The following is a 24,432-nucleotide window of genomic DNA, read 5'->3' as shown; positions in this document are numbered from 1 at the left end:
GAGAACGTAAATAAAGACCATACATTATTCAGTAGTTTCGCCACCGCACCTGGCATCTAGGATTTGAGGTTGCCTCGTAGATGCTTCGTCTCCTCTCTGATGCCATCTCGTCTCTCTTCTTGTCTTCTTCAAGAACTACAGGTTTTGCTACTTGCAGGTCTCCCTCTAGGGTTGTGCCCTCCTCTTTACTCGAGGTCAGAGTTTTGATAACTTTGCGTTTCTCTTTGGAACGCCGATTCTTCTTTTTCGTCCTTTTTTTCTCACACGACTCAGTATCGCTCGCGATATGCCTCATCCGGTATAACTTCCTGGATAAAGCGGTAATGGAAATCAATCACTGTGTTATAAGGCAATAAAAACTCGGGGAAGGGATGTACCATATATGTATGAAAGATTCCCAAGAGCTGCCTTAAGTCAAACACTACTTGAACACCTAACCATCAATCAAACGCGCAAAATGCTCTACCAGGGACCCGCCCCGCATCATGTCACAGGTCTGCTCAGACTAGACTAAGACTAGACTAGACGACTAAGCTTTGCACATGCTTTCGTGCCATGCCTTTTTTTAACAACTTTCAAACTTGGGAGAAACTTAAGTAAGGACCCAAAAAAGTATGTATACGCAAAACTTATCATGGACTTTAATTAATAGAAATTAATTAATAGAAACATCCAGTCATCTACACGTATAGAAACATCAGTATGGTTGGTATGGGTGGCTGGGGTGGTAGATAAGTAGTACTCATCTACACGTATAGAAACATCAGTCATCTACACGTATAGAAACATCCAGTCATCTACACGTATAGAAACATCAGTATGGTTGGTATGGGTGGGTGGGGTGGCTGGGGGTCGCTGGTATCACTCACCTACACGCGAGAGACATGAGTATGATTGATATAAGTATGGCACCGATACCACAGATGATGACCACTCGGCCTCTTTTGCTGAGCAGGAATTTGTAAAATTCAGGGTGATTTTTTCTTAACCACTGGAGCCCTTTATCGTGATAAATTGTCGCGATTTTCTTGATTGTATTCACGTGCTTTCCAACAGCATTGAGTACATTCGGACGCTCAGTTGGACAAGATTCAAAGCAAGCCTCGGTTTCACGCTCTTTTCCCACACAGCCAATCGCCTGGCGAGGTGAGCCTGGTTTTTGACATGTTCGATTACGCATGCGTACGCCAGGGACGCCGCACTTTGAGCATGCTGTCCACGGTTTCCATTTAGACCACTCCACCTCTGAAAAGAAAAGAATGAAGGTAATTCCTATCATGCAACTTATCTGGAAAAGGAGGCCAAGGAAGGAACTTTTCGACTAGAGCTACATTATATCCGGCTATCTGTTTCGAAAAGAGACTGAAATGGGAGAAGGTGAGGGAAAGAGAAAAAAACAAAGAGCCTTGTTGTAAGTCAGACGGCGTACGGCGTTGCTTTAACCATGAGTTCGATGTGTGGAGCGTACATTGAACAGGAAACGAGCACCGGGAATTTAAAGGGATGGCAAGCGGGGGTACAAGTAAGAAAATTAAGGCCTGTATGTGTAACTTCGGGTGAGAGGGGAAGTCATTAGACGTCCAACAGGAACCCTCTACAAGCAATTTGGAAATCGAAACGCCTTATATAGGGTAGTCACGTGGGCATAGCGTTACTAGCTGGTGCTACCACGTGAGCAGATAGCATTTCTAGCTGGTGCTACCACGTGAGCAGATAGCATTTCTAGCTGGTGTTACCACGTGAGCAGATAGCATTTCTAGCTTGTGTTACCAGGTGATCATAGCGTTACTAGCTTGAGTTACCGCATTACTTACTTGTGACGACATCCACTGATGACGAGGCAGTGTCGACACTGCCGGGTATGTCGTATGTCTTCATCATCACCTTACAGGTATACTTGCCACTGTCCCTTGCGCTGAAACTTTTGATTGATAGCTGCTGACCACCAGACATTAGATGAATCCTCGAAGTGTTCTGCACCTAATAATGTAGAGATATAAAGATAGCGTTTAACTCAACGGCGGCCCGATTGAAAACCTGAATGGGGGCCTGCACGGCTTCCTGGTACCTGGATTGTCTTGTCGGGTTGAGTGAACATGATACGCGTCCACGAGTATACGACTGCACCATGCGCATGCGCCTTACAGTCTAGAGCCAGGTCCTTGCCAATTAAAACGTACAAGAGTGGCGGCGGGCGACTGGTGATGACAGTGCGCGCTAAAACGTACACAAGGGCGTGAGACAGATGAGAATTGAAGTGATTTAGATTTAAATTCAACAGATAGCGCAATAAGCAATAAAAACTCGTATTATCACTTGAACAGTCAAACTTTAAACTATTCTTATGCAAACCAATGAACCTTGCACAAATTGATTAACACTGTTATTGTCAAACTATATAATCTTTTTGTTTGTGAAGTGATGTGACGTTATTCTCATAATCACAATGTGTTCTTTGTGGGCGCGGACCCACAATGTGTAATAAGTGTACCTGCGAGCATGTCCCACTCGTATGCTCCTCTCACTAATACCACTCAAATGTCCAAACAACCCGAGCCTTTTCTCTACTTACATATGACGTGCACTTTAAAAGAACACGTGGTCCTTTTGTCACTTGAGTCGATGAAATGGTACTTGATCACGTGAGGCTTTGGAGCAAGTCGTAACCAGTGCCCACTCCCTTTGATTTCGCTCGGCTCGATTCTCGTTACCAGATTCCCAGTATTGTCCACTGCCTGGGGCGGTTTCCACGTGACATAGGCTGCCTTACTGTTGTTGCGCGCGGTAGTAATCGTGATATCGTTAGGACATCCCTTACCAGGGAGGATGGTAGGTGGCATGTTATCTTGGGACAAGATCACTCGGTAAGCTCAAAAAACGAAAATCTATTTAGAGTCTATCCTCGGGAACACGGGCGTCGAGGTCAGCATTACCGCACCCCTTTCCCTTCCGCCCCTTTCTCCCCCACGTTACGAGGTTGTACGAGAGTCAGGTTGTATGAGCGTCAGGTCTGGTAGGTGGGGAACCTTTAGGGTTTGGATACGATGTTACCCCTGTTATTTATTTCCCTCCCCTCCTTCCAGTAAAGTCCCTTCCTCCCCCAACTGTTCCATGGTGTCGCACCTTGACATTCATAATTAATGCTGGTCCACCCTCCGTCAGGAAGGCACTTGCGCTCATCCCGTGCTCCCTTCCCTTCAAAGCCAAGTTTACAGATGGCACGGCACGTGTCCCCTGGTGAGAACGAGCTCTTCTGGTGACACGACCTGGGGAAGAACTGCGAGTCACGTGGTGCAAGGATAGCAGAACACGTGACTCCTTTGATCATGACACGTGATGCTGCCGTTGACATGCCCATGTTGTCCCTAGCAACGCACTGGTATACACCGTTGTCTCTATCACTGACGTTCTTAACTCGTAGGTTTCCATCGTCTATCGCAATCTTGTCACTACAGCGACAAAGAAACATGTTGGGAAGGGTACTGCAATGAACTGATATATTGGTAGACTAACGAAATTGGTCAGTAGGGGGGGGGGCTGGAACGCAGGCAAATTTATTTTAAGGTTAGGGTTTAGCTTTTTTTTGATATTTTTTTTTTTTTTTTGCGGGCGAGGGATGTGCGCATACCCCCTTGAGCCCATTCATAGCTGGCGCGTCTAATGTACCTAAAGAAAAGCTATATATGCCTCTTTCCCGCGAATGATATTAAAATGATTTTCTTTTTCTTCCTTTTGCACTTATGTAAAACTCCCTATGCATAACTGTGCATTCAGAGAAGTCAAAATGTCTAATAAGCTCGGGGGCTGAAGTCAATGCTTTACCTGTCAGCTAGCTGTTGGTTGTTCCTATACCACTCAAACGTGATAAGGCTCTGATGGCTTGTATCCTCAAATGTCTGCTTGGCCTGACACACAAGAGCTAAATCATCCCCTCTCATGAGCTTTACCTCGGGCTTAGGGATGGCCGTGAGTACTGGAGGACCTGGGAACCGGCAAAGGCTACTGATGAATATTAAATAATCCTTGGCATTTGTACTCTTTTTGCCGCATCACGCTCACTTAATGTCACTAGTTTAAAAATTCTGCTGTCGATTTTGAATTAACAAGTAGATTCGAATTAGGCGGCCAGTTAGTTATCACGCCAAACCGGCCTGATTGGCAACATTAATTCCATTTCAAAATCAACCACGGTAACCCTCTTAACTAATTTGTTGCATTACTTAGTATTAGTCGATGTCACCTAAATTATTAAAAGGATCATCGTTAAAACTAATTGAAATAGCTATAAAATTCTCATTCGTTTTATTAAATCCCATTCATTTCCTTCAAAAAGATATTAAATCGGGTAGTAATAACTAGGGCAGTACAACTCGCTTACCTTTAATTACCACTTTGGTGTGCGCAACAGCCTTGCTTGAGGTGTGTGCCCGACAAGCACACGTATAGGCACCCGCACTGCTCTCGTCAGCCCTGTCTATGACCAGCACTCGGCCATGAGACTGGAAGCGATAGCCATTTGTGCCATCAGCGATCTCGTTGTTGTGATTGTCAAACCAAACTATTTCAGGCACTGGGCTAGATGATTAAAAACACTGTTACTGTTTAGTCATCATCATCATCATAACGATCAACACCATCAACACCATCATTACCATTAACAGCATCCATGAACATCAGAAGCATCATAAACACCAGTAATTTCACCATCGCTGACATAAACACGATCACCAATTACAACATCACTATCATCATCATTGCTATTATCATAAAAAATCATTTTAAACATAATCATTACTAATATCATTATCATCATCATCACCATCATCATCTTCTTCTTCTTCATCATTATCATCATCATCTTTTTATCTTTTTCAAACTTTTCCGGTTATAACCGGATCGATCAAGTTCAAATGCCGAGTCGGCATCTTTGGCTCTGGTAATAGGTCACTACATCCATCTAGAAAATCTATTTATTGGAATGAACACATAAAATTCACGTGTCAACCGGAGTCGTAATCATCCCGTCACATGAGCAGGATGATATTGAGGAAGTTACGTACTTTCCGGTTGGAATACAGCGCAATTCTTTGCGCGCGCCTCTAAGCGCCACTTCCAGTGTCGCCGGCTTCTCCACCAGTTCTGCGTCTCTCAACACAGACTGTTCTTTAGTGGTCTCTAAGATAAAAACGGATAAAAAGGACGTATGAATGCGTACTTCTTAGTAGAAGCCGTAATAACTATGGTATTAATAGAGTCATAAATAAAAATAGCATTTCTTAACCTAGCCTAGTCGTTAGAAAATTGAGCTTTGAGTTTTAACTAAAAAAAACAAAAACAAGCACAAGATAACATGCTTAAAATCTCAACACATTTTGCTTGCAGATGATAAATGTAACGGATAACTTTAAAAGAGATTGACTACGAGATTGTACTCACTGCTCCCATGGTCTGAAGTAAACATCGTATGCGAATCGAAGTATTCATCTCCAACTGACACCCTGCATCGTAGTTGTACTCTAAAGTACTCCTCCATCATAGCTGCAAACACGAGGTCTCCCTTGCTCGTCACCTCGTAGTACTTGCTCTCTGCCAGCGGTTCCCACGTGTTAGACACGTGATTATGTTTAATCCACGTGTAGTTAGCGCCCAGGGCCACTTGATGAGAAGGGCAGCGAAGCACCATTGCGAGGCCATAGGAACCGTAGACTTTTTTGTCTTTACCGCTGGCAGTGTCAGCTTCGGCGAATCTTTCCTTTATCCCTAGAATTACAAGAAAAAAAGTAATGTACGATACCTGCTCTTCTTTTTCTTCTCTTACAGTAAAGTGAGGAGATAAAACAATAACTAGCAACTGGACTGTACCTGTAACTGCAACCTTGAGTATCCGACTGAATACAGTTCCAAAAGAGTTACTGACAACGCACTGAAACTGGACTTCTTTCTCCTTCAGCGTCTTAAACGTAACAACAAGCGCCCCCTCCTGAGTCTGCTGATACTCGCTACCACGGGCGACACGTAATGCACTGCCATCTACAAACCACGCATGCCATAGAGGGGGTGAGCCCGACGCCTTGCATGGGATGGTCAGTGGTTTCCCTAGAATGACGTCACCGGCATTGATCAGGTCTACGGCAGGGAAGCTTGTGATAAGCGGTGGGGCTTCTAGAGCAAACCAAAGAATACAAAACAAAACAAAAAAATTAGGTGTTGACGTAGTATACATACGTTCTATACACACAAACAAGCAAAACAAAGGTGCACTAATTCCCAAGTGCACCGCTATGAGAGGGTTGTACCCTGGTGCGCGAGGATGATAAAAGGAAGGGTAAGGCGCGAGCTGGGATTTCTTCTGTGCGCGCGCAGTAGCAAACGGAATCCCGCTTTCGTATTTAAATACATAAAAATAGCTGATTTGTAGTTGCACTGACCGGCGTAATAAGGAGATCAAAACACTGCCTGCTTCCAGAAGTGTCAAACCGTTTGAACAGGCAATTTGCTTGTCGAGAATACTTTCCTTCTATAAATATGCGCGCGCATATTTGCTATTGCTAAACTACCGAAAATCTGCATTCAAACATTTAAAGAAATGGAATGAGATTATCTACTTAAGACCTTCTAGATTTCAGTGCAAACTTCATTTTGTTTAGTGATAATAAGCAAGTCGATTTTTTACGTGAAAGAGCTGATGAATTTCATCACCTTTTCAAGAATACCATGCGAATGGTGTGATTGTACTCACCTTCTAAGGAGTAGGCATTAGCGCCGACATGTGATCCAGACACTAAGCACAGCACAACTAAAGTACTCAAAGCCCATCTCATGGCAAACATGATCTACATTTGTGCCGTCGCATTTTGCTACGATCGAGTCGAATTTACCAACGTGTGGATGACGTCACAATGGTAAAGGACGATCCACCACAGGGAAACCAATAAGCAAAAGAAAAATTGAAATGGTGAATTTTAATTTTTAATTAATTTATTACATTTATATGAAACCAAGATTTTGTGGACCGGAGAACCATTTTTAAGGGTAATGGATACAATCATAAAATGTGTGAACGAAAAAGATCAGATGACAGTAAACCTTTATTTAGTTTTTTTATTTACTGAACAGCAAATGGGGTAGTCCAATTTAGACTCTCTTTGCGCTCGACATTCTGGCTCGCGGGGGCCGTGCAGACGAGAATTGACACAAGGACCCTTCAAGGTTTCCTCTGTTGGACTCAGTCACTTAACATAAGCAGCAGATGCATAAGGCTTGTCGGTTGGGCGTGTTGCCCTATAATACAGTAAGGTCATTTTTAAATATCACTTCTTGATAGCCTGGTCGTCTGCTGATATTTCTGCTAGCGTGTCGACGACCTCTTTACAGAAGAAGCATTCCTTGTTATTCATCAGATGGCGCGTTATACACGACCTGCAACAAAGGCAAGGTACTGTAATGTTTTTACACTATAATATAGATTTCCATCGCTAGGGCAAAATTCAATTACAACATAATCGTAAACGCACGAAGCAACAAGGATTCCATCGGGACAGAATAATCATGTACGAAGAGGTTGGTCAATTATTTTTTGTCAAAAAATAAACATTTCTGTAATTCCTATCTTTAAGAGACGTTTTAACACGGCAGGAATGCCATGTTATGCCGCCCTGCAAGAGACGTGTTCACACGGCAGGGATTATATGTCATGCCTACCTGCAAGAGACGTTTTTACACGGCAGGGATTATATGTTATGCTTACCTGCAAGAGACGTGTTTACACGGCAGGAATTATATGTTATGCCTACCTGCAAGAGACGTGTTTACACGGCAGGCATTATATGTTATGCCTAACTGCAAGAGACGTGTTTACACGGCAGGCATTATATGTTATGCCCACCTGCAAGAGACGTGTTTACACGGCAGGAATTATATGTTATGCCTAACTGCAAGAGACGTGTTTACACGGCAGGCATTATATGTTATGCTTACCTGCAAGAGACGTGTTTACACGGCAGGAATTATATGTTATGCCTACCTGCAAGAGACGTGTTTACACGGCAGGAATTATATGTTATGCCAAACTGCAAGAGACGTGTTAACACGGCAGGCATTATATGTTATGCCTACCTGCAAGAGACGTGTTTACACGGCAGGCATTATATGTTATGCCTAACTGCAAGAGACGTGTTTACACGGCAGGCATTATATGTTATGCTTACCTGCAAGAGACGTGTTTACACGGCAGGCATTATATGTTATGCCGCCCTGCAAGAGACGTGTTTACACGGCAGGCATTATATGTCATGCCCACCTGCAAGAGACGTGTTAACACGGCAGGCATTTTATGTTATGCCGCCCTGCAAGAGACGTGTTTACACGGCAGGCATTATATGTTATGCCGCCCTGCAAGAGACGTGTTTACACGGCAGGAATTATATGTTATGCCTACCTGCAAGAGACGTGTTTACACGGCAGGCATTATATGGTATGCCCACCTGCAAGAGACGTGTTTACACGGCAGGCATTATATGTTATGACGCCCTGCAAGAGACGTGTTTACACGGCAGGAATTATATGTTATGCCTACCTGCAAGAGACGTGTTTACACGGCAGGCATTTTATGTTATGCCCACCTGCAAGAGACGTGTTTACACGGCAGGCATTATATGTCATGCTTACCTGCAAGAGACGTTTTTACACGGCAGGAATTATATGTTATGCCTACCTGCAAGAGACGTGTTTACACGGCAGGCATTATATGTCATGCCCACCTGCAAGAGACGTGTTAACACAGCAGGCATTTTATGTTATGCCTACCTGCAAGAGACGTGTTTACACGGCAGGCATTATATGTTATGCCCACCTGCAAGAGACGTGTTTACACGGCAGGCATTATATGTTATGCTTACCTGCAAGAGACGTGTTTACACGGCAGGGATTATATGTTATGCTTACCTGCAAGAGACGTGTTTACACGGCAGGCATTATATGTCATGCCCACCTGCAAGAGACGTGTTTACACGGCAGGCATTATATGTTATGCTTACCTGCAAGAGACGTGTTTACACGGCAGGCATTATATGTTATGCTTACCTGCAAGAGACGTGTTTACACGGCAGGCATTTTATGTTATGCCAAACTGCAAGAGACGTGTTAACACGGCAGGCATTATATGTTATGCCTACCTGCAAGAGACGTGTTTACACGGCAGGCATTATATGTTATGCCTAACTGCAAGAGACGTGTTTACACGGCAGGCATTATATGTTATGCTTACCTGCAAGAGACGTGTTTACACGGCAGGCATTATATGTTATGCCGCCCTGCAAGAGACGTGTTTACACGGCAGGCATTATATGTCATGCCCACCTGCAAGAGACGTGTTAACACGGCAGGCATTTTATGTTATGCCGCCCTGCAAGAGACGTGTTTACACGGCAGGCATTATATGTTATGCCGCCCTGCAAGAGACGTGTTTACACGGCAGGAATTATATGTTATGCCTACCTGCAAGAGACGTGTTTACACGGCAGGCATTATATGGTATGCCCACCTGCAAGAGACGTGTTTACACGGCAGGCATTATATGTTATGCCGCCCTGCAAGAGACGTGTTTACACGGCAGGAATTATATGTTATGCCTACCTGCAAGAGACGTGTTTACACGGCAGGCATTTTATGTTATGCCCACCTGCAAGAGACGTGTTTACACGGCAGGCATTATATGTCATGCTTACCTGCAAGAGACGTTTTTACACGGCAGGAATTATATGTTATGCCTACCTGCAAGAGACGTGTTTACACGGCAGGCATTATATGTCATGCCCACCTGCAAGAGACGTGTTAACACAGCAGGCATTTTATGTTATGCCTACCTGCAAGAGACGTGTTTACACGGCAGGCATTATATGTTATGCCCACCTGCAAGAGACGTGTTTACACGGCAGGCATTATATGTTATGCTTACCTGCAAGAGACGTGTTTACACGGCAGGGATTATATGTTATGCTTACCTGCAAGAGACGTGTTTACACGGCAGGCATTATATGTCATGCCCACCTGCAAGAGACGTGTTTACACGGCAGGCATTATATGTTATGCTTACCTGCAAGAGACGTGTTTACACGGCAGGCATTATATGTTATGCTTACCTGCAAGAGACGTGTTTACACGGCAGGCATTTTATGTTATGCCCACCTGCAAGAGACGTGTTTACACGGCAGGCATTATATGTCATGCTTACCTGCAAGAGACGTTTTTACACGGCAGGAATTATATGTTATGCTTACCTGCAAGAAACGTGTTTACACGGCAGGCATTATATGTTATGCCTACCTGCAAGAGACGTGTTTACACGGCAGGCATTATATGTTATGCCCACCTGCAAGAGACGTGTTTACACGACAGGCATTATATGTTATGCTTACCTGCAAGAGACGTGTTTACACGGCAGGCATTATATGTCATGCCCACCTGCAAGAGACGTGTTTACACGGCAGGGATTATATGTTATGCCTACCTGCAAGAGACGTGTTTACACGGCAGGCATTATATGTCATGCCTACCTGCAAGAGACGTGTTTACACGGCAGGGATTATATGTTATGCCTACCTGCAAGAGACGTGTTTACACGGCAGGCATTATATGTTATGCCTACCTGCAAGAGACGTGTTTACACGGCAGGAATTATATGTTATGCCCACCTGCAAGAGACGTGTTTACACGGCAGGATATATATATTATGCCTACCTGCAAGAGACGTGTTTACACGGCAGGCATTATATGTTATGCCTACCTGCAAGAGACGTGTTTACACGGCAGGAATTATATGTTATGCCCACCTGCAAGAGACGTGTTTACACGGCAGGAATTATATATTATGCCTCCCTGCAAGAGACGTGTTTACACGGCAGGCATTATATGTTATGCCTACCTGCAAGAAACGTGTTTACACGACAGGAATTATATGTTATGCTTACCTGCAAGAGACGTGTCTACACGGCAGGAATTATATGTTATGCCCACCTGCAAGAGACGTGTTTACACGGCAGGCATTATATGTTATGCCTACCTGCAAGAGACGTGTTTACACGGCAGGAATTATATGTTAATTTTAAATATTATCAAGAAAAAGCTACAAAGAATAAGTATTTTTATTCTTTTTTCCCCCGAACGATAAGACATTGGAACACTTTACCTAATGAACTTGTCGAGCTAGGCTCAATCGAACATTTTAAGCGTGACCTCGAAATCTATCTTAATAATAATAAGAATTGAATTTTAATTTTATAATTTTATATCTATATATTATTGAATTGTATTATTGAATTTTCTTTACATTATTTAATATTTTATATATTCTATATATACTTAGTACCTATCCATGTATATATGTATATATTTTTATTTACTTATCTCCTTATTTATTTATTTATATGTAAATACTTTTATTTAAGGTTGGTGTGATATCGCAAGATTTTTTACCGACTAAATAAATGTAGATGTTATGCCTACCTGCAAGAGACGTGTTTACACGGCAGGCATTATATGTTATGCCTACCTGCAAGAGACGTGTTTACACGACAGGCATTATATGTTATGCCTACCTGCAAGAGACGTGTGTACACGGCAGGAATTATATGTTATGCCGCCCTGCAAGAGACGTGTTTACACGGCAGGAATTATATGTTATGCCTACCTGCAAGAGACGTGTTTACACGGCAGGCATTATATGTTATGCTTACCTGCAAGAGACGTGTCTACACGGCAGGAATTATATGTTATGCCCACCTGCAAGAGACGTGTTTACACGGCAGGCATTATATGTTATGCCTACCTGCAAGAGACGTGTTTACACGGCAGGCATTATATGTCATGCTTACCTGCAAGAAACGTGTTTACACGGCAGGCATTATATGTTATGCCTACCTGCAAGAGACGTGTTTACACGGCAGGAATTATATGTCATGCCCACCTGCAAGAGACGTGTTTACACGACAGGAATTATATGTTATGCCTACCTGCAAGAGACGTGTTTACACGGCAGGCATTATATGTTATGCTTACCTGCAAGAGACGTGTTTACACGGCAGGCATTATATGTTATGCCTACCTGCAAGAGACGTGTTTACACGGCAGGAATTATATGTTATGCCCACCTGCAAGAGACGTGTTCACACGGCAGGCATTATATGTCATGCTTACCTGCAAGAGACGTGTTCACACGGCAGGCATTATATGTCATGCTTACCTGCAAGAGACGTGTCTACACGGCAGGCATTATATGTTATGCCTACCTGCAAGAGACGTGTTTACACGGCAGGGATTATATGTCATGCCTACCTGCAAGAGACGTGTTTACACGGCAGGAATTATATGTGATGCTTACCTGCAAGAAACGTGTTTACACGGCAGGCATTATATGTTATGCTTACCTGCAAGAGACGTGTTTACACGGCAGGCATTATATGTTATGCCCACCTGCAAGAGACGTGTTTACACGGCAGGAATTATATGTCATGCCCACCTGCAAGAGACGTTTTTACACGGCAGGAATTATATGTTATGCCTACCTGCAAGAGACGTGTTTACACGGCAGGCATTATATGTTATGCTTACCTGCAAGAGACGTGTTTACACGGCAGGCATTATATGTTATGCTTACCTGCAAGAGACGTGTTTACACGGCAGGAATTATATGTTATGCCTACCTGCAAGAGACGTGTTTACATGGCAGGCATTATATGTTATGCCTACCTGCAAGAGACGTGTTTACACGGCAGGCATTATATGTTATGCTTACCTGCAAGAGACGTGTTTACACGGCAGGAATTATATGTTATGCCTACCTGCAAGAGACGTGTTTACACGGCAGGCATTATATGTTATGCCTACCTGCAAGAGACGTGTTTACACGGCAGGCATTATATGTTATGCCTACCTGCAAGAGACGTGTTTACACGGCAGGCATTATATGTTATGCCTACCTGCAAGAGACGTGTTTACACGGCAGGAATTATATGTCATGCTTACCTGCAAGAGACGTGTTTACACGGCAGGCATTATATGTTATGCCTACCTGCAAAAGACGTGTTTACACGGCAGGCATTATATGTTGTGCTTACCTGCAAGAGACGTGTTTACACGGCAGGCATTATATGTTATGCTTACCTGCAAGAGACGTGTTTACACGGCAGGCATTATATGTCATGCCTACCTGCAAGAGACGTGTTTACACGACAGGAATTATATGTTATGCCTACCTGCAAGAGACGTGTTTACACGGCAGGCATTATATGTTATGCCTACCTGCAAGAGACGTGTTTACACGGCAGGCATTATATGTTATGCTTACCTGCAAGAGACGTGTTTACACGGCAGGCATTATATGTTATGCTTACCTGCAAGAGACGTGTTTACACGGCAGGAATTATATGTTATGCCTACCTGCAAGAGACGTGTTTACACGGCAGGCATTATATGTTATGCCTAACTGCAAGAGACGTGTTCACACGGCAGGGATTATATGTTATGCCCACCTGCAAGAGACGTGTTTACACGGCAGGCATTATATGTTATGCCTACCTGCAAGAGACGTTTTTACACGGCAGGAATTATATGTTATGCCTACCTGCAAGAGACGTTTTTACACGGCAGGAATTATATGTTATGCCTACCTGCAAGAGACGTGTTTACACGACAGGAATTATATGTTATGCCTACCTGCAAGAGACGTTTTTACACGGCAGGAATTATATGTTATGCCTACCTGCAAGAGACGTGTTTACACGGCAGGAATTATATGTTATGCCTACCTGCAAGAGACGTGTTTACACGACAGGAATTATATGTTATGCCTACCTGCAAGAGACGTTTTTACACGGCAGGAATTATATGTTATGCCTACCTGCAAGAGACATGTTTACACGGCACGCATTATATGTCATGCCCACCTGCAAGAGACGTGTTTACACGGCAGGCATTATATGTTATGCTTACCTGCAAGAGACGTGTTTACACGGCAGGCATTATATGTTATGCCTACCTGCAAGAGACGTGTTTACACGGCAGGAATTATATGTTATGCTTACCTGCAAGAGACGTGTTTACACGGCAGGAATTATATGTTATGCCTACCTGCAAGAGACGTGTTTACACGGCAGGCATTATATGTTATGCTTACCTGCAAGAGACGTGTTTACACGGCAGGCATTATATGTCATGCTTACCTGCAAGAGACGTGTTTACACGGCAGGAATTATATGTCATGCCTACCTGCAAGAGACGTGTTTACACGGCAGGAATTATATGTCATGCCTACCTGCAAGAGACGTGTCTACACGGCAGGCATTATATGTTATGCTCACCTGCAAGAGACGTGTTTACACGGCAGGAATTATATGTTATGCCCACCTGCAAGAGACGTGTTTACACGGCAGGCATTATATGTTATGCCTACCTGCAAGAGACGTGTTTACACGGCAGGAATTATATGTTATGCCCACCTGCAAGAGACGTGTTTACACGGCAGGCGTTATATGTCATGCTTACCTGCAAGAGACGTGTTTACACGGCAGGCATTATATGTCATGCCCACCTGCAAGAGACGTGTTTACACGGCAGGGATTATATGTTATGCCTACCTGCAAGAGACGTGTTTACACGGCAGGCATTATATGTCATGCCTACCTGCAAGAGACGTGTTTACACGGCAGGGATTATATGTTATGCCTACCTGCAAGAGACGTGTTTACACGGCAGGCATTATATGTTATGCCTACCTGCAAGAGACGTGTTTACACGGCAGGAATTATATGTTATGCCCACCTGCAAGAGACGTGTTTACACGGCAGGATATATATATTATGCCTACCTGCAAGAGACGTGTTTACACGGCAGGCATTATATGTTATGCCTACCTGCAAGAGACGTGTTTACACGGCAGGAATTATATGTTATGCCCACCTGCAAGAGACGTGTTTACACGGCAGGAATTATATATTATGCCTCCCTACAAGAGACGTGTTTACACGGCAGGCATTATATGTTATGCCTACCTGCAAGAAACGTGTTTACACGACAGGAATTATATGTTATGCTTACCTGCAAGAGACGTGTCTACACGGCAGGAATTATATGTTATGCCCACCTGCAAGAGACGTTTTTACACGGCAAGGATTATATGTCATGCCTACCTGCAAGAGACGTGTTTACACGGCAGGCATTATATGTTATGCCTACCTGCAAGAGACATGTTTACACGGCAGGGATTATATGTTATGCCTACCTGCAAGAGACGTGTTTACACGGCAGGCAATATATGTCATTCTTACCTGCAAGAGACGTGTTTACACGGCAGAAATTATATGTTATGTCCACCTGCAAGAGACGTGTTTACACGGGAGGAATTATATGTCATGCCCACCTGCAAGAGACGTGTTTACACGGCAGGAATTATATGTTATGCCTACCTGCAAGAGACGTGTTTACACGGCAGGCGTTATATGTCATGCTTACCTGCAAGAGACGTGTCTACACGGCAGGAATTATATGTTATGCCCACCTGCAAGAGACGTGTTTACACGGCAGGAATTATATGTCATGCCCACCTGCAAGAGACGTGTTTACACGGCAGGAATTATATGTTATGCCTACCTGCAAGGGACGTGTTTACACGGCAGGCATTATATGTTATGCCCACCTGCAAGAGACGTGTTTACACGGCAGGAATTATATGTTATGCCCACCTGCAAGAGACGTGTTTACACGGCAGGAATTATATGTTATGCCTACCTGCAAGAGACGTGTTTACACGGCAGGCATTATATGTTATGCCTACCTGCAAGAGACGTGTTTACACGGCAGGCGTTATATGTTATGCCCACCTGCAAGAGACGTGTTTACACGGCAGGAATTATATGTTATGCCTACCTGCAAGAGACGTGTTTACACGGCAGGAATTATATGTTATGCCTACCTGCAAGAGACGTGTTTACACGGCAGGAATTATATGTTATGCCTACCTGCAAGAGACGTGTTTACACGGCAGGCATTATATATTATGCTTACCTGCAAGAGACGTGTTTACACGGCAGGCATTATATGTTATGCTTACCTGCAAGAGACGTGTTTACACGGCAGGCATTATATATTATGCTTACCTGCAAGAGACGTGTTTACACGGCAGGCATTATATGTTATGCCTACCTGCAAGAGACGTGTTTACACGGCAGGAATGATATGTTATGCCTACCTGCAAGAGACGTGTTTACACGGCAGGCATTATATGTTATGCTTACCTGCAAGAGACGTGTTTACACAGCAGGTGTTATATGTTATGCCCACCTGCAAGAGACGTGTTTACACGACAGGCATTATATGTTATGCTTACCTGCAAGAGACGTGTTTACACGGCAGGAATTATATGTTATGCTTACCTGCAAGAGACGTGTTTACACGGCAGGAATTATATGTTATGCCTACCTGCAAGAGACGTGTTTACACGGCAGGCATTATATGTCATGCCCACCTGCAAGAGACGTGTTTACACGGCAGGCATTATATGTCATGCTTACCTGCAAGAGACGTGTCTACACGGCAGGCATTATATGTCATGCCTACCTGCAAGAGACGTGTTTACACGGCAGGCATTATATGTCATGCCTACCTGCAAGAGACGTGTCTACACGGCAGGCATTATATGTCATGCCCACCGGCAAGAGACGTGTTTACACGGCAGGCATTATATGTCATGCCTACCTGCAAGAGACGTGTTTACACGGCAGGCATTATATGTTATGCCTACCTGCAAGAGACGTGTCTACACGGCAGGAATTATATGTTATGCCCACCTGCAAGAGACGTGTTTACACGGCAGGAATTATATATTATGCCTCCCTGCAAGAGACGTGTTTACACGGCAGGCATTATATGTTATGCCTACCTGCAAGAAACGTGTTTACACGACAGGAATTATATGTTATGCTTACCTGCAAGAGACGTGTCTACACGGCAGGAATTATATGTTATGCCCACCTGCAAGAGACGTTTTTACACGGCAAGGATTATATGTCATGCCTACCTGCAAGAGACGTGTTTACACGGCAGGCATTATATGTTATGCCTACCTGCAAGAGACATGTTTACACGGCAGGGATTATATGTTATGCCTACCTGCAAGAGACGTGTTTACACGGCAGGCAATATATGTCATTCTTACCTGCAAGAGATGTGTTTACACGGCAGAAATTATATGTTATGTCCACCTGCAAGAGACGTGTTTACACGGGAGGAATTATATGTCATGCCCACCTGCAAGAGACGTGTTTACACGGCAGGAATTATATGTTATGCCTACCTGCAAGAGACGTGTTTACACGGCAGGCGTTATATGTCATGCTTACCTGCAAGAGACGTGTCTACACGGCAGGAATTATATGTTATGCCCACCTGCAAGAGACGTGTTTACACGGCAGGAATTATATGTCATGCCCACCTGCAAGAGACGTGTTTACACGGCAGGAATTATATGTTATGCCTACCTGCAAGGGACGTGTTTACACGGCAGGCATTATATGTTATGCCCACCTGCAAGAGACGTGTTTACACGGCAGGAATTATATGTTATGCCCACCTGCAAGAGACGTGTTTACACGGCAGGAATTATATGTTATGCCTACCTGCAAGAGACGTGTTTACACGGCAGGCATTATATGTTATGCCTACCTGCAAGAGACGTGTTTACACGGCAGGCGTTATATGTTATGCCCACCTGCAAGAGACGTGTTTACACGGCAGGAATTATATGTTATGCCTACCTGCAAGAGACGTGTTTACACGGCAGGAATTATATGTTATGCCTACCTGCAAGAGACGTGTTTACACGGCAGGAATTATATGTTATGCCTACCTGCAAGAGACGTGTTTACACGGCAGGCATTATATATTATGCTTACCTGCAAGAGACGTGTTTACACGGCAGGCATTATATGTTATGCTTACCTGCAAGAGACGTGTTTACACGGCAGGCATTATATATTATGCTTACCTGCAAGAGACGTGTTTACACGGCAGGCATTATATGTTATGCCTACCTGCAAGAGACGTGTTTACACGGCAGGAATGATATGTTATGCCTACCTGCAAGAGACGTGTTTACACGGCAGGCATTATATGTTATGCTTACCTGCAAGAGACGTGTTTACACAGCAGGCGTTATATGTTATGCCCACCTGCAAGAGACGTGTTTACACGACAGGCATTATATGTTATGCTTACCTGCAAGAGACGTGTTTACACGGCAGGAATTATATGTTATGCTTACCTGCAAGAAACGTGTTTACACGGCAGGAATTATATGTTATGCCTACCTGCAAGAGACGTGTTTACACGGCAGGCATTATATGTCATGCCCACCTGCAAGAGACGTGTTTACACGGCAGGCATTATATGTCATGCTTACCTGCAAGAGACGTGTCTACACGGCAGGCATTATATGTCATGCCTACCTGCAAGAGACGTGTTTACACGGCAGGCATTATATGTCATGCCTACCTGCAAGAGACGTGTCTACACGGCAGGCATTATATGTCATGCCCACCTGCAAGAGACGTGTTTACACGGCAGGCATTATATGTCATGCCTACCTGCAAGAGACGTGTTTACACGGCAGGCATTATATGTTATGCCTACCTGCAAGAGACGTGTCTACACGGCAGGCATTATATGTTATGCCTACCTGCAAGAGACGTGTTTACACGACAGGAATTATATGTCATGCCCACCTGCAAGAGACGTGTTTACACGGCAGGCATTATATGTCATGCCTACCTGCAAGAGACGTGTCTACACGGCAGGCATTATATGTTATGCCCACCTGCAAGAGACGTGTCTACACGGCAGGAATCTGACGGAGATCCTCATAGCGCAGCAGATGGGGCATAACTCATCCACGTCGACTGACTCCTGCTTCTGTAATAGTCTCATCTGTGAGCTCTGCTCGTCCAAGTACGAGACGAGTGCGTCCAACTGACGAACCTCATCTTCGACCACGTCCTTATGGACTGAAAAACAAGACGACATGTTAATGTGTGTCCTCGTAAACTAAATAAAAAAATAACATTTTTAAGTGTGTCCTCGTGAATTAAAGAACAATGAATTCTATATGTGTCCATGTGTACATCTTCATGCATGACTTAAAGACAAAACAACATCTTCATATGTATCTTTATTGACTGAAAAGCATAACCAACTTCCAGCACGTCCTTACAGACTGGCAAACATACGAGCTATGATTGAACAGTATTTTTATCAGCTACTATACAGTACAATGAAATTCGTTTTAACATCACTCACCCGTGGCGAAGGAAAAGGAGGCAGATGAGACTTTGCCGGGGATGGCGGACTTGCTTCCGACCAGGAATTCGACCGATTCGAGCGTAAACCCAGGCTCAGCTAGCAGCGCGGACGTGGCTCTCTCCCGACTGGAAATAAAAAAAAATGACATGTTAACAAATCCAAGACTAAAAATTTGAGGAGGCCAAGAGGTAGTCCCATTGATAAGAATGGTTTATAGTGCGCTGATAGCGTTGCTACCTTGACACGGCAATTTCGTATCCAAGTTGGCTGTCTAAAAACACAAACACCCCCTCTATCAGGCATCCCTTAAGTTACCTCTCATCTGAGCCACGCGAGAGCAGAGCGAGGAGAATTCCCGCCACAGCACCGAGGATGGGGAAGCGATCCACGGTCTCCAGACCGGGAAGGTGGAGTCGGGTCACATTCTCGAACAAGTTGGAGCTGGCGGTGATACGGTTCAGCACTTGCGTCAGCAGCTGAGGACACAGCGTCATATTCAACGAACCAATAACGTGAATTTGTGCATTTAAGTTATGCAATGGGAGGTTCCAGCTATTTACTAGATGTCTCATATATTTGTCTCTCTTCAATGAGTGACTTTGCTTTGGCTTTTCCTGCGCCCCGCGTCACAACATCCTTGTTTAACATCGATGCATACGTAACCTCAACCATCGCCATGAATTTCGCGCATCTATTATAGCTGGAATCGCCTCTATTTGACACAAATAAGTACGAGCAAGGAAGCTAATACTCTCCATCGCGGAATTTCCACACTCGCCACACTAGAGGAGCCCAGAGCAAGACTAGGAAGCTAAGAAAGATTTGAAACAAAAAGTATTGAAGGAAAAGAGAAAAAAGCCCAGTCGAAGGACGTTCAATTACTGGAAAACGGGTGGAAACCAGAACTGGCGGATTTTTGTTTCACAACGCTAAAAGTTTGGAGTGATTGAGCAGATACGTTTACTTTTTGGGGGTTGAAACAAATTTGTACAAAGAAATCCGTCCTACAAAGACACTACACGCAAGTGAATTGTCTGATAACCCGCATTACCTCATGCTTTAGGAACAGGCGGTTATATTGAGAGACCAAACGGTCTCTTGGGCCGACGCTTCTCTGGGCATGCCCCAGAATAGCCTGTTGATAGTAGGCTAGTTAAGACGGTCCACCTGGACCAGATACGCCATCCATAAAGCTATTTCGAATAGGAAAGTACCTGGAATAACCTGGCGATATGGAGCTCCGTGGACTGTTGTTTCCAGTCAGTAAACACTTCCGGGGCCAGGGTAGATACCATTTCCAGCACCTAATAACGCAATACAAATTATCAACATTTATTTGCTAAGTTTGTCTGCAGACACCATTACCAACCACTCATTTACAATGGGAACATTAGTCCATCGTCATAGTTATACGGAGAATATCATTCTAACGAGTTTTTCTTTTAGTAGCTTATAATTTGTAGAGGAGACCTGCTCACCCGCAGTAACCCGACAGTAAGGTCAAAACACACTGCGCATGTGCGTAGCTGCCTTGTTTCTAGAGTGATCTCCATTCGATTAGTCGCTTGCTGAATCTGATGGAAAATAACACAAGAGCTCATCATTTTACCAAGATTAACGGGTCACGGGTAGATGAAGTGGCGGATGCAGGACGTGGGGGAATCGGAATGGATATCAACATCCATCGAAATATGGTTTTGTATAAAATGACAAATATAATGTCAAACCCGGCCAATATAAAGTTTTACTTAAAAGAAACTAGAAGTCCAATTGAGCTAGTTCAGAACGCCATTCAGACATTAAATTATACTCTGATCCAGTAAGCAGTTACAAAGTACCTCTTGAAGCATGCCGATAAACTCGGAGAAGGCCCAGTTGAGCTGGTTTAACACTCCGTTCAGAAACTCGTCACCAAGCTTCACATCTGAGACGCACACACTGGCGATCAGCTCCTGAATCACCTTGGATGGGCAGGGCGCTGAAAAACAGTGCACGCGCAATGATATACAACAGCGGTAGCGGGTGAATTTAAACTGTTGCCGTAAACTGTAATGACAATACACCAAAAACTGGTATTCGACTCTGCCAAATTTTCGTCTTTAATAAGACTTCTTCAGGGCTGGCATTCTTTAGAGTCTGCCTGTAGAAAAATTTGCAGAATCGAATAACGGTTTTTGGTGTATCGTTTTTATTCTTCTGGTTCACGAACACGACAATTTGGGCTTTTTGTATTTATTCGTATCTGTAATGATATGCATTACGACTGCATTAAAGGGTTGTTGCGTGATGAGAATGAATACAACTACAGTTAGTGCCTCCGTAGGTAATGATATACTACGATTGCATGCGGGGGGGGGGGGGGGGGTGACCTGCGTGCGTGCCGCGTATTTCACGATATTATAATGCCAGTATGAGGTGTAATCAGAGCATAATTACCGTATGTAATGATCAGATCATATAACAAAGAAAACGTGAATGTCAGCGCATAGAACCCGCAACTGTTATTATTAATCTCTATAAGGCAAGGCCATCCCTCTTCAGCAGTACCGGGATATTACATTATTTTCTTCTTGATTCCACTTCGCAACTCACCTTGCAGGCTGGCGCGCATGTGCCCTGGGTTAAAGAGAACCGGTGCATTAGCGGACGACACGAAACAGAGTTAGAAAAAAGGTACATTAGTCTTAGACTTTGAGCAAGTACGTTTAGTTACAAGATTATTTACACTATCTATACAATGCTACTGCATCGCTGTCGATTGAATTAGATAAAAAGGAACCCGGACAGATTGAGCTGTCACACAGATCGATCTTCCCACCTTGTTCAGGTAGGCCGATAGTGAAGATATCTTGAGAGCTGGTGTAACGGAACGCGAACCCACATCCCTGAACACAAGACAAAAAGGGTAAGAAGCGATAACCATTCTCTTCCCCTTTTATTTACCCTCTTCTTCTCCCTTCCAACTCCTTTTTTATCACTTCTCCCCAACCCTCTTCGCGTCTCATTCCCCCCCTTGTGCTCCTCCCTCTCCCACAACACACTCTCTCTCATCACACTCGCCGCTGTCCTTAGCCTCTCTCCCCCAACACTCGCCTCATCTCATGCCTCATCACACTCGCCGCTTCCCTTAGCCTCTCTCTCCCAACACTCGCCTCATCTCATGTCTCATCACACTCGCCGCTGTCCTTAGCCTCTCTCTCCCAACACTCGCCTCATCTCATGCCTCATCACACTCGCCGCTTCCCTTAGCCTCTATCTCCCAACACTCGCCTCATCTTATGTCTCATCACACTCGCCGCTTTCTTTACCCTCTACCCTACACTCGCCTCATCTCATGCCTCATCACACTCGCCGCTTCCCTTAGCCTCTATCTCCCAACACTCGCCTCATCTTATGTCTCATCACACTCGCCGCTGTACTTACCCTCTCTCCCCCAACACTCGCCTCACCTCATGCCTCATCACACTCGCCCCTTCCCTTACCCTCTACCCTACACTCGCCTCATCTCATGCCTCATCACACTCGCCGCTTCCCTTACCCTCTTTCCTCCAACACTCGCCTCACCTCATGCCTCATCACACTCGCCCCTTCCCTTACCCTCTTTCCTCCAACACTCGCCTCATCTCATGCCTCATCACACTCGCCGCTTCCCTTAGCCTCTATCTCCCAACACTCGCCTCATCTCATGCCTCATCACACTCGCCGCCGTCCTTACCCTCTCTCTCCCAACACTCGCCTTATCTCATGCCTCATCACACTCGCCGCTTCCCTTAGCCTCTCTCTCCCAACACTCGCCTTATCTCATGCCTCATCACACTCGCCACTTTCCTTACCCTCTCTCTCCCAACACTCGCCTCATCTCATGCCTCATCACACTCGCCGCTTCCCTTAGCCTCTCTCTCCCAACACTCGCCTCATCTCATGTCTCATCACACTCGCCGCTGTCCTTAGCCTCTATCTCCCAACACTCGCCTCATCTCATGCCTCATCACACTCGCCGCTTCCCTTACCCTCTAACCTACACTCGCCCCATCTCATGCCTCATCACACTCGCCCCTTCCCTTACCCTCTTTCCTCCAACACTCGCCTCATCTCATGTCTCATCACACTCGCCGCTTTCTTTACCCTCTACCCTACACTCGCCTCTTCTCATGCCTCATCACACTCGCTGCTTCCCTAAGCCTCTATCTCCCAACACCTGCCTCACCTCATGCCTCATCACACTCGCCGCTTCCCTTACCGTCTCTTCCCCAACACTCGCCTCATCTCATGCCTCATCACACTTGCCTCATCCCATGCCTCATCACACTCGCCGCTTCCCTTAGCCTCTCTCCCCCAACACTCGCCTCATCTCATGCCTCATCACACTCGCCGCTTCCCTTAGCCTCTCTCCCCCAACACTCGCCTCATCTCATGCCTCATCACACTCGCCGCTTCTCTTACCCTCTCTCCCCCAACACTCGCCTCATCTCATGCCTCATCACACTCGCCGCTTTCCTTAGCCTCTATCTCCCAACACCTGCCTCACCTCATGCCTCATCACACTCGCCCCTTCTCTTACCCTCTCTCCCCCAACACTCACCTCATCTCATGCCTCATCACACTCGCCCCTTCCCTTACCCTCTACCCTACACTCGCCTCTTCTCATGCCTCATCACACTCGCTGCTTCCCTAAGCCTCTATCTCCCAACACCTGCCTCACCTCATGCCTCATCACACTCGCCCCTTCTCTTACCCCCTCTCCCCCAACACTCGTGGAAGCACGGGTGGCCTAGTGTGTTAGCGCGTCGGCCTCTCACCGCTGTGGCCCAGGTTCGAATCCTGGCTCAAACTGGGGATTTTTTCGGGTTCCTGCCTTGATTCGAATTTGTGTCACAAGTGAGTTGAAGTTATTCTCCCGTGTTTCCAGTCTTCTCGAATAAGGACACTAAACCGAGGCCCCGTCTCTTCAAGCTGCACTACACTAACCTGAACCGAAGGGACGTAAAAGAACCACTGGGGACGCAATAAACCCTCTGGCAGTGACCACCCCCAGTGACAGTGCTTACTAACCGAGGGCCATATGTTAGAAAACTGTATATTCGGTTA

General features: G+C 45.0%; 1 protein-coding gene and 1 long non-coding RNA gene across 7 annotated transcripts in view; both read right to left on the bottom strand.

The window, feature by feature from the left end:
* Positions 1 to 24,432, bottom strand: part of LOC5517097 (E3 ubiquitin-protein ligase RNF123) — a 52,290-nt gene that overhangs the window by 3,903 nt on the left and 23,955 nt on the right. For 2 of the 6 annotated variants that reach the window (XM_048728336.1, XM_048728338.1), the window contains 9 exons: positions 22,163 to 22,229; positions 21,937 to 21,960; positions 21,183 to 21,322; positions 20,823 to 20,918; positions 20,559 to 20,648; positions 19,660 to 19,820; positions 19,342 to 19,469; positions 18,863 to 19,049; positions 6,951 to 7,419 (listed from right to left, as the gene is read on the bottom strand). In XM_048728336.1, the coding sequence (XP_048584293.1) occupies positions 7,311 to 7,419; positions 18,863 to 19,049; positions 19,342 to 19,469; positions 19,660 to 19,820; positions 20,559 to 20,648; positions 20,823 to 20,918; positions 21,183 to 21,322; positions 21,937 to 21,960; positions 22,163 to 22,229 (1,002 nt within the window). In that variant the 3' untranslated portion in view covers positions 6,951 to 7,310. Of the gene's footprint in view, positions 1 to 49; positions 309 to 869; positions 1,246 to 1,814; positions 1,981 to 2,068; positions 2,218 to 2,572; positions 2,846 to 3,123; positions 3,450 to 3,822; positions 3,983 to 4,378; positions 4,576 to 5,060; positions 5,176 to 5,436; positions 5,761 to 5,862; positions 6,163 to 6,739; positions 7,420 to 7,793; positions 7,809 to 10,507; positions 10,541 to 14,308; positions 14,351 to 18,862; positions 19,050 to 19,341; positions 19,470 to 19,659; positions 19,821 to 20,558; positions 20,649 to 20,822; positions 20,919 to 21,182; positions 21,323 to 21,936; positions 21,961 to 22,162; positions 22,230 to 24,432 lie in introns of those variants that run through there. The other 4 variants (XM_048728339.1, XM_048728341.1, XM_048728340.1 and 1 more) reach the window with 4 other exon arrangements.
* On the bottom strand, positions 22,568 to 24,203 carry LOC125564028. The gene is made up of 2 exons (XR_007309051.1): positions 23,927 to 24,203; positions 22,568 to 23,820 (listed from the first exon to the last, which is right to left on the bottom strand). It is a non-coding gene; the product is annotated as an uncharacterized LOC125564028 (long non-coding RNA).

This window comes from Nematostella vectensis, chromosome 1 (genome assembly GCF_932526225.1).
Source record: "Nematostella vectensis chromosome 1, jaNemVect1.1, whole genome shotgun sequence".
NCBI lineage: Eukaryota > Metazoa > Cnidaria > Anthozoa > Actiniaria > Edwardsiidae > Nematostella > Nematostella vectensis.
This window is presented reverse-complemented; position numbering and strand designations above follow the sequence as displayed.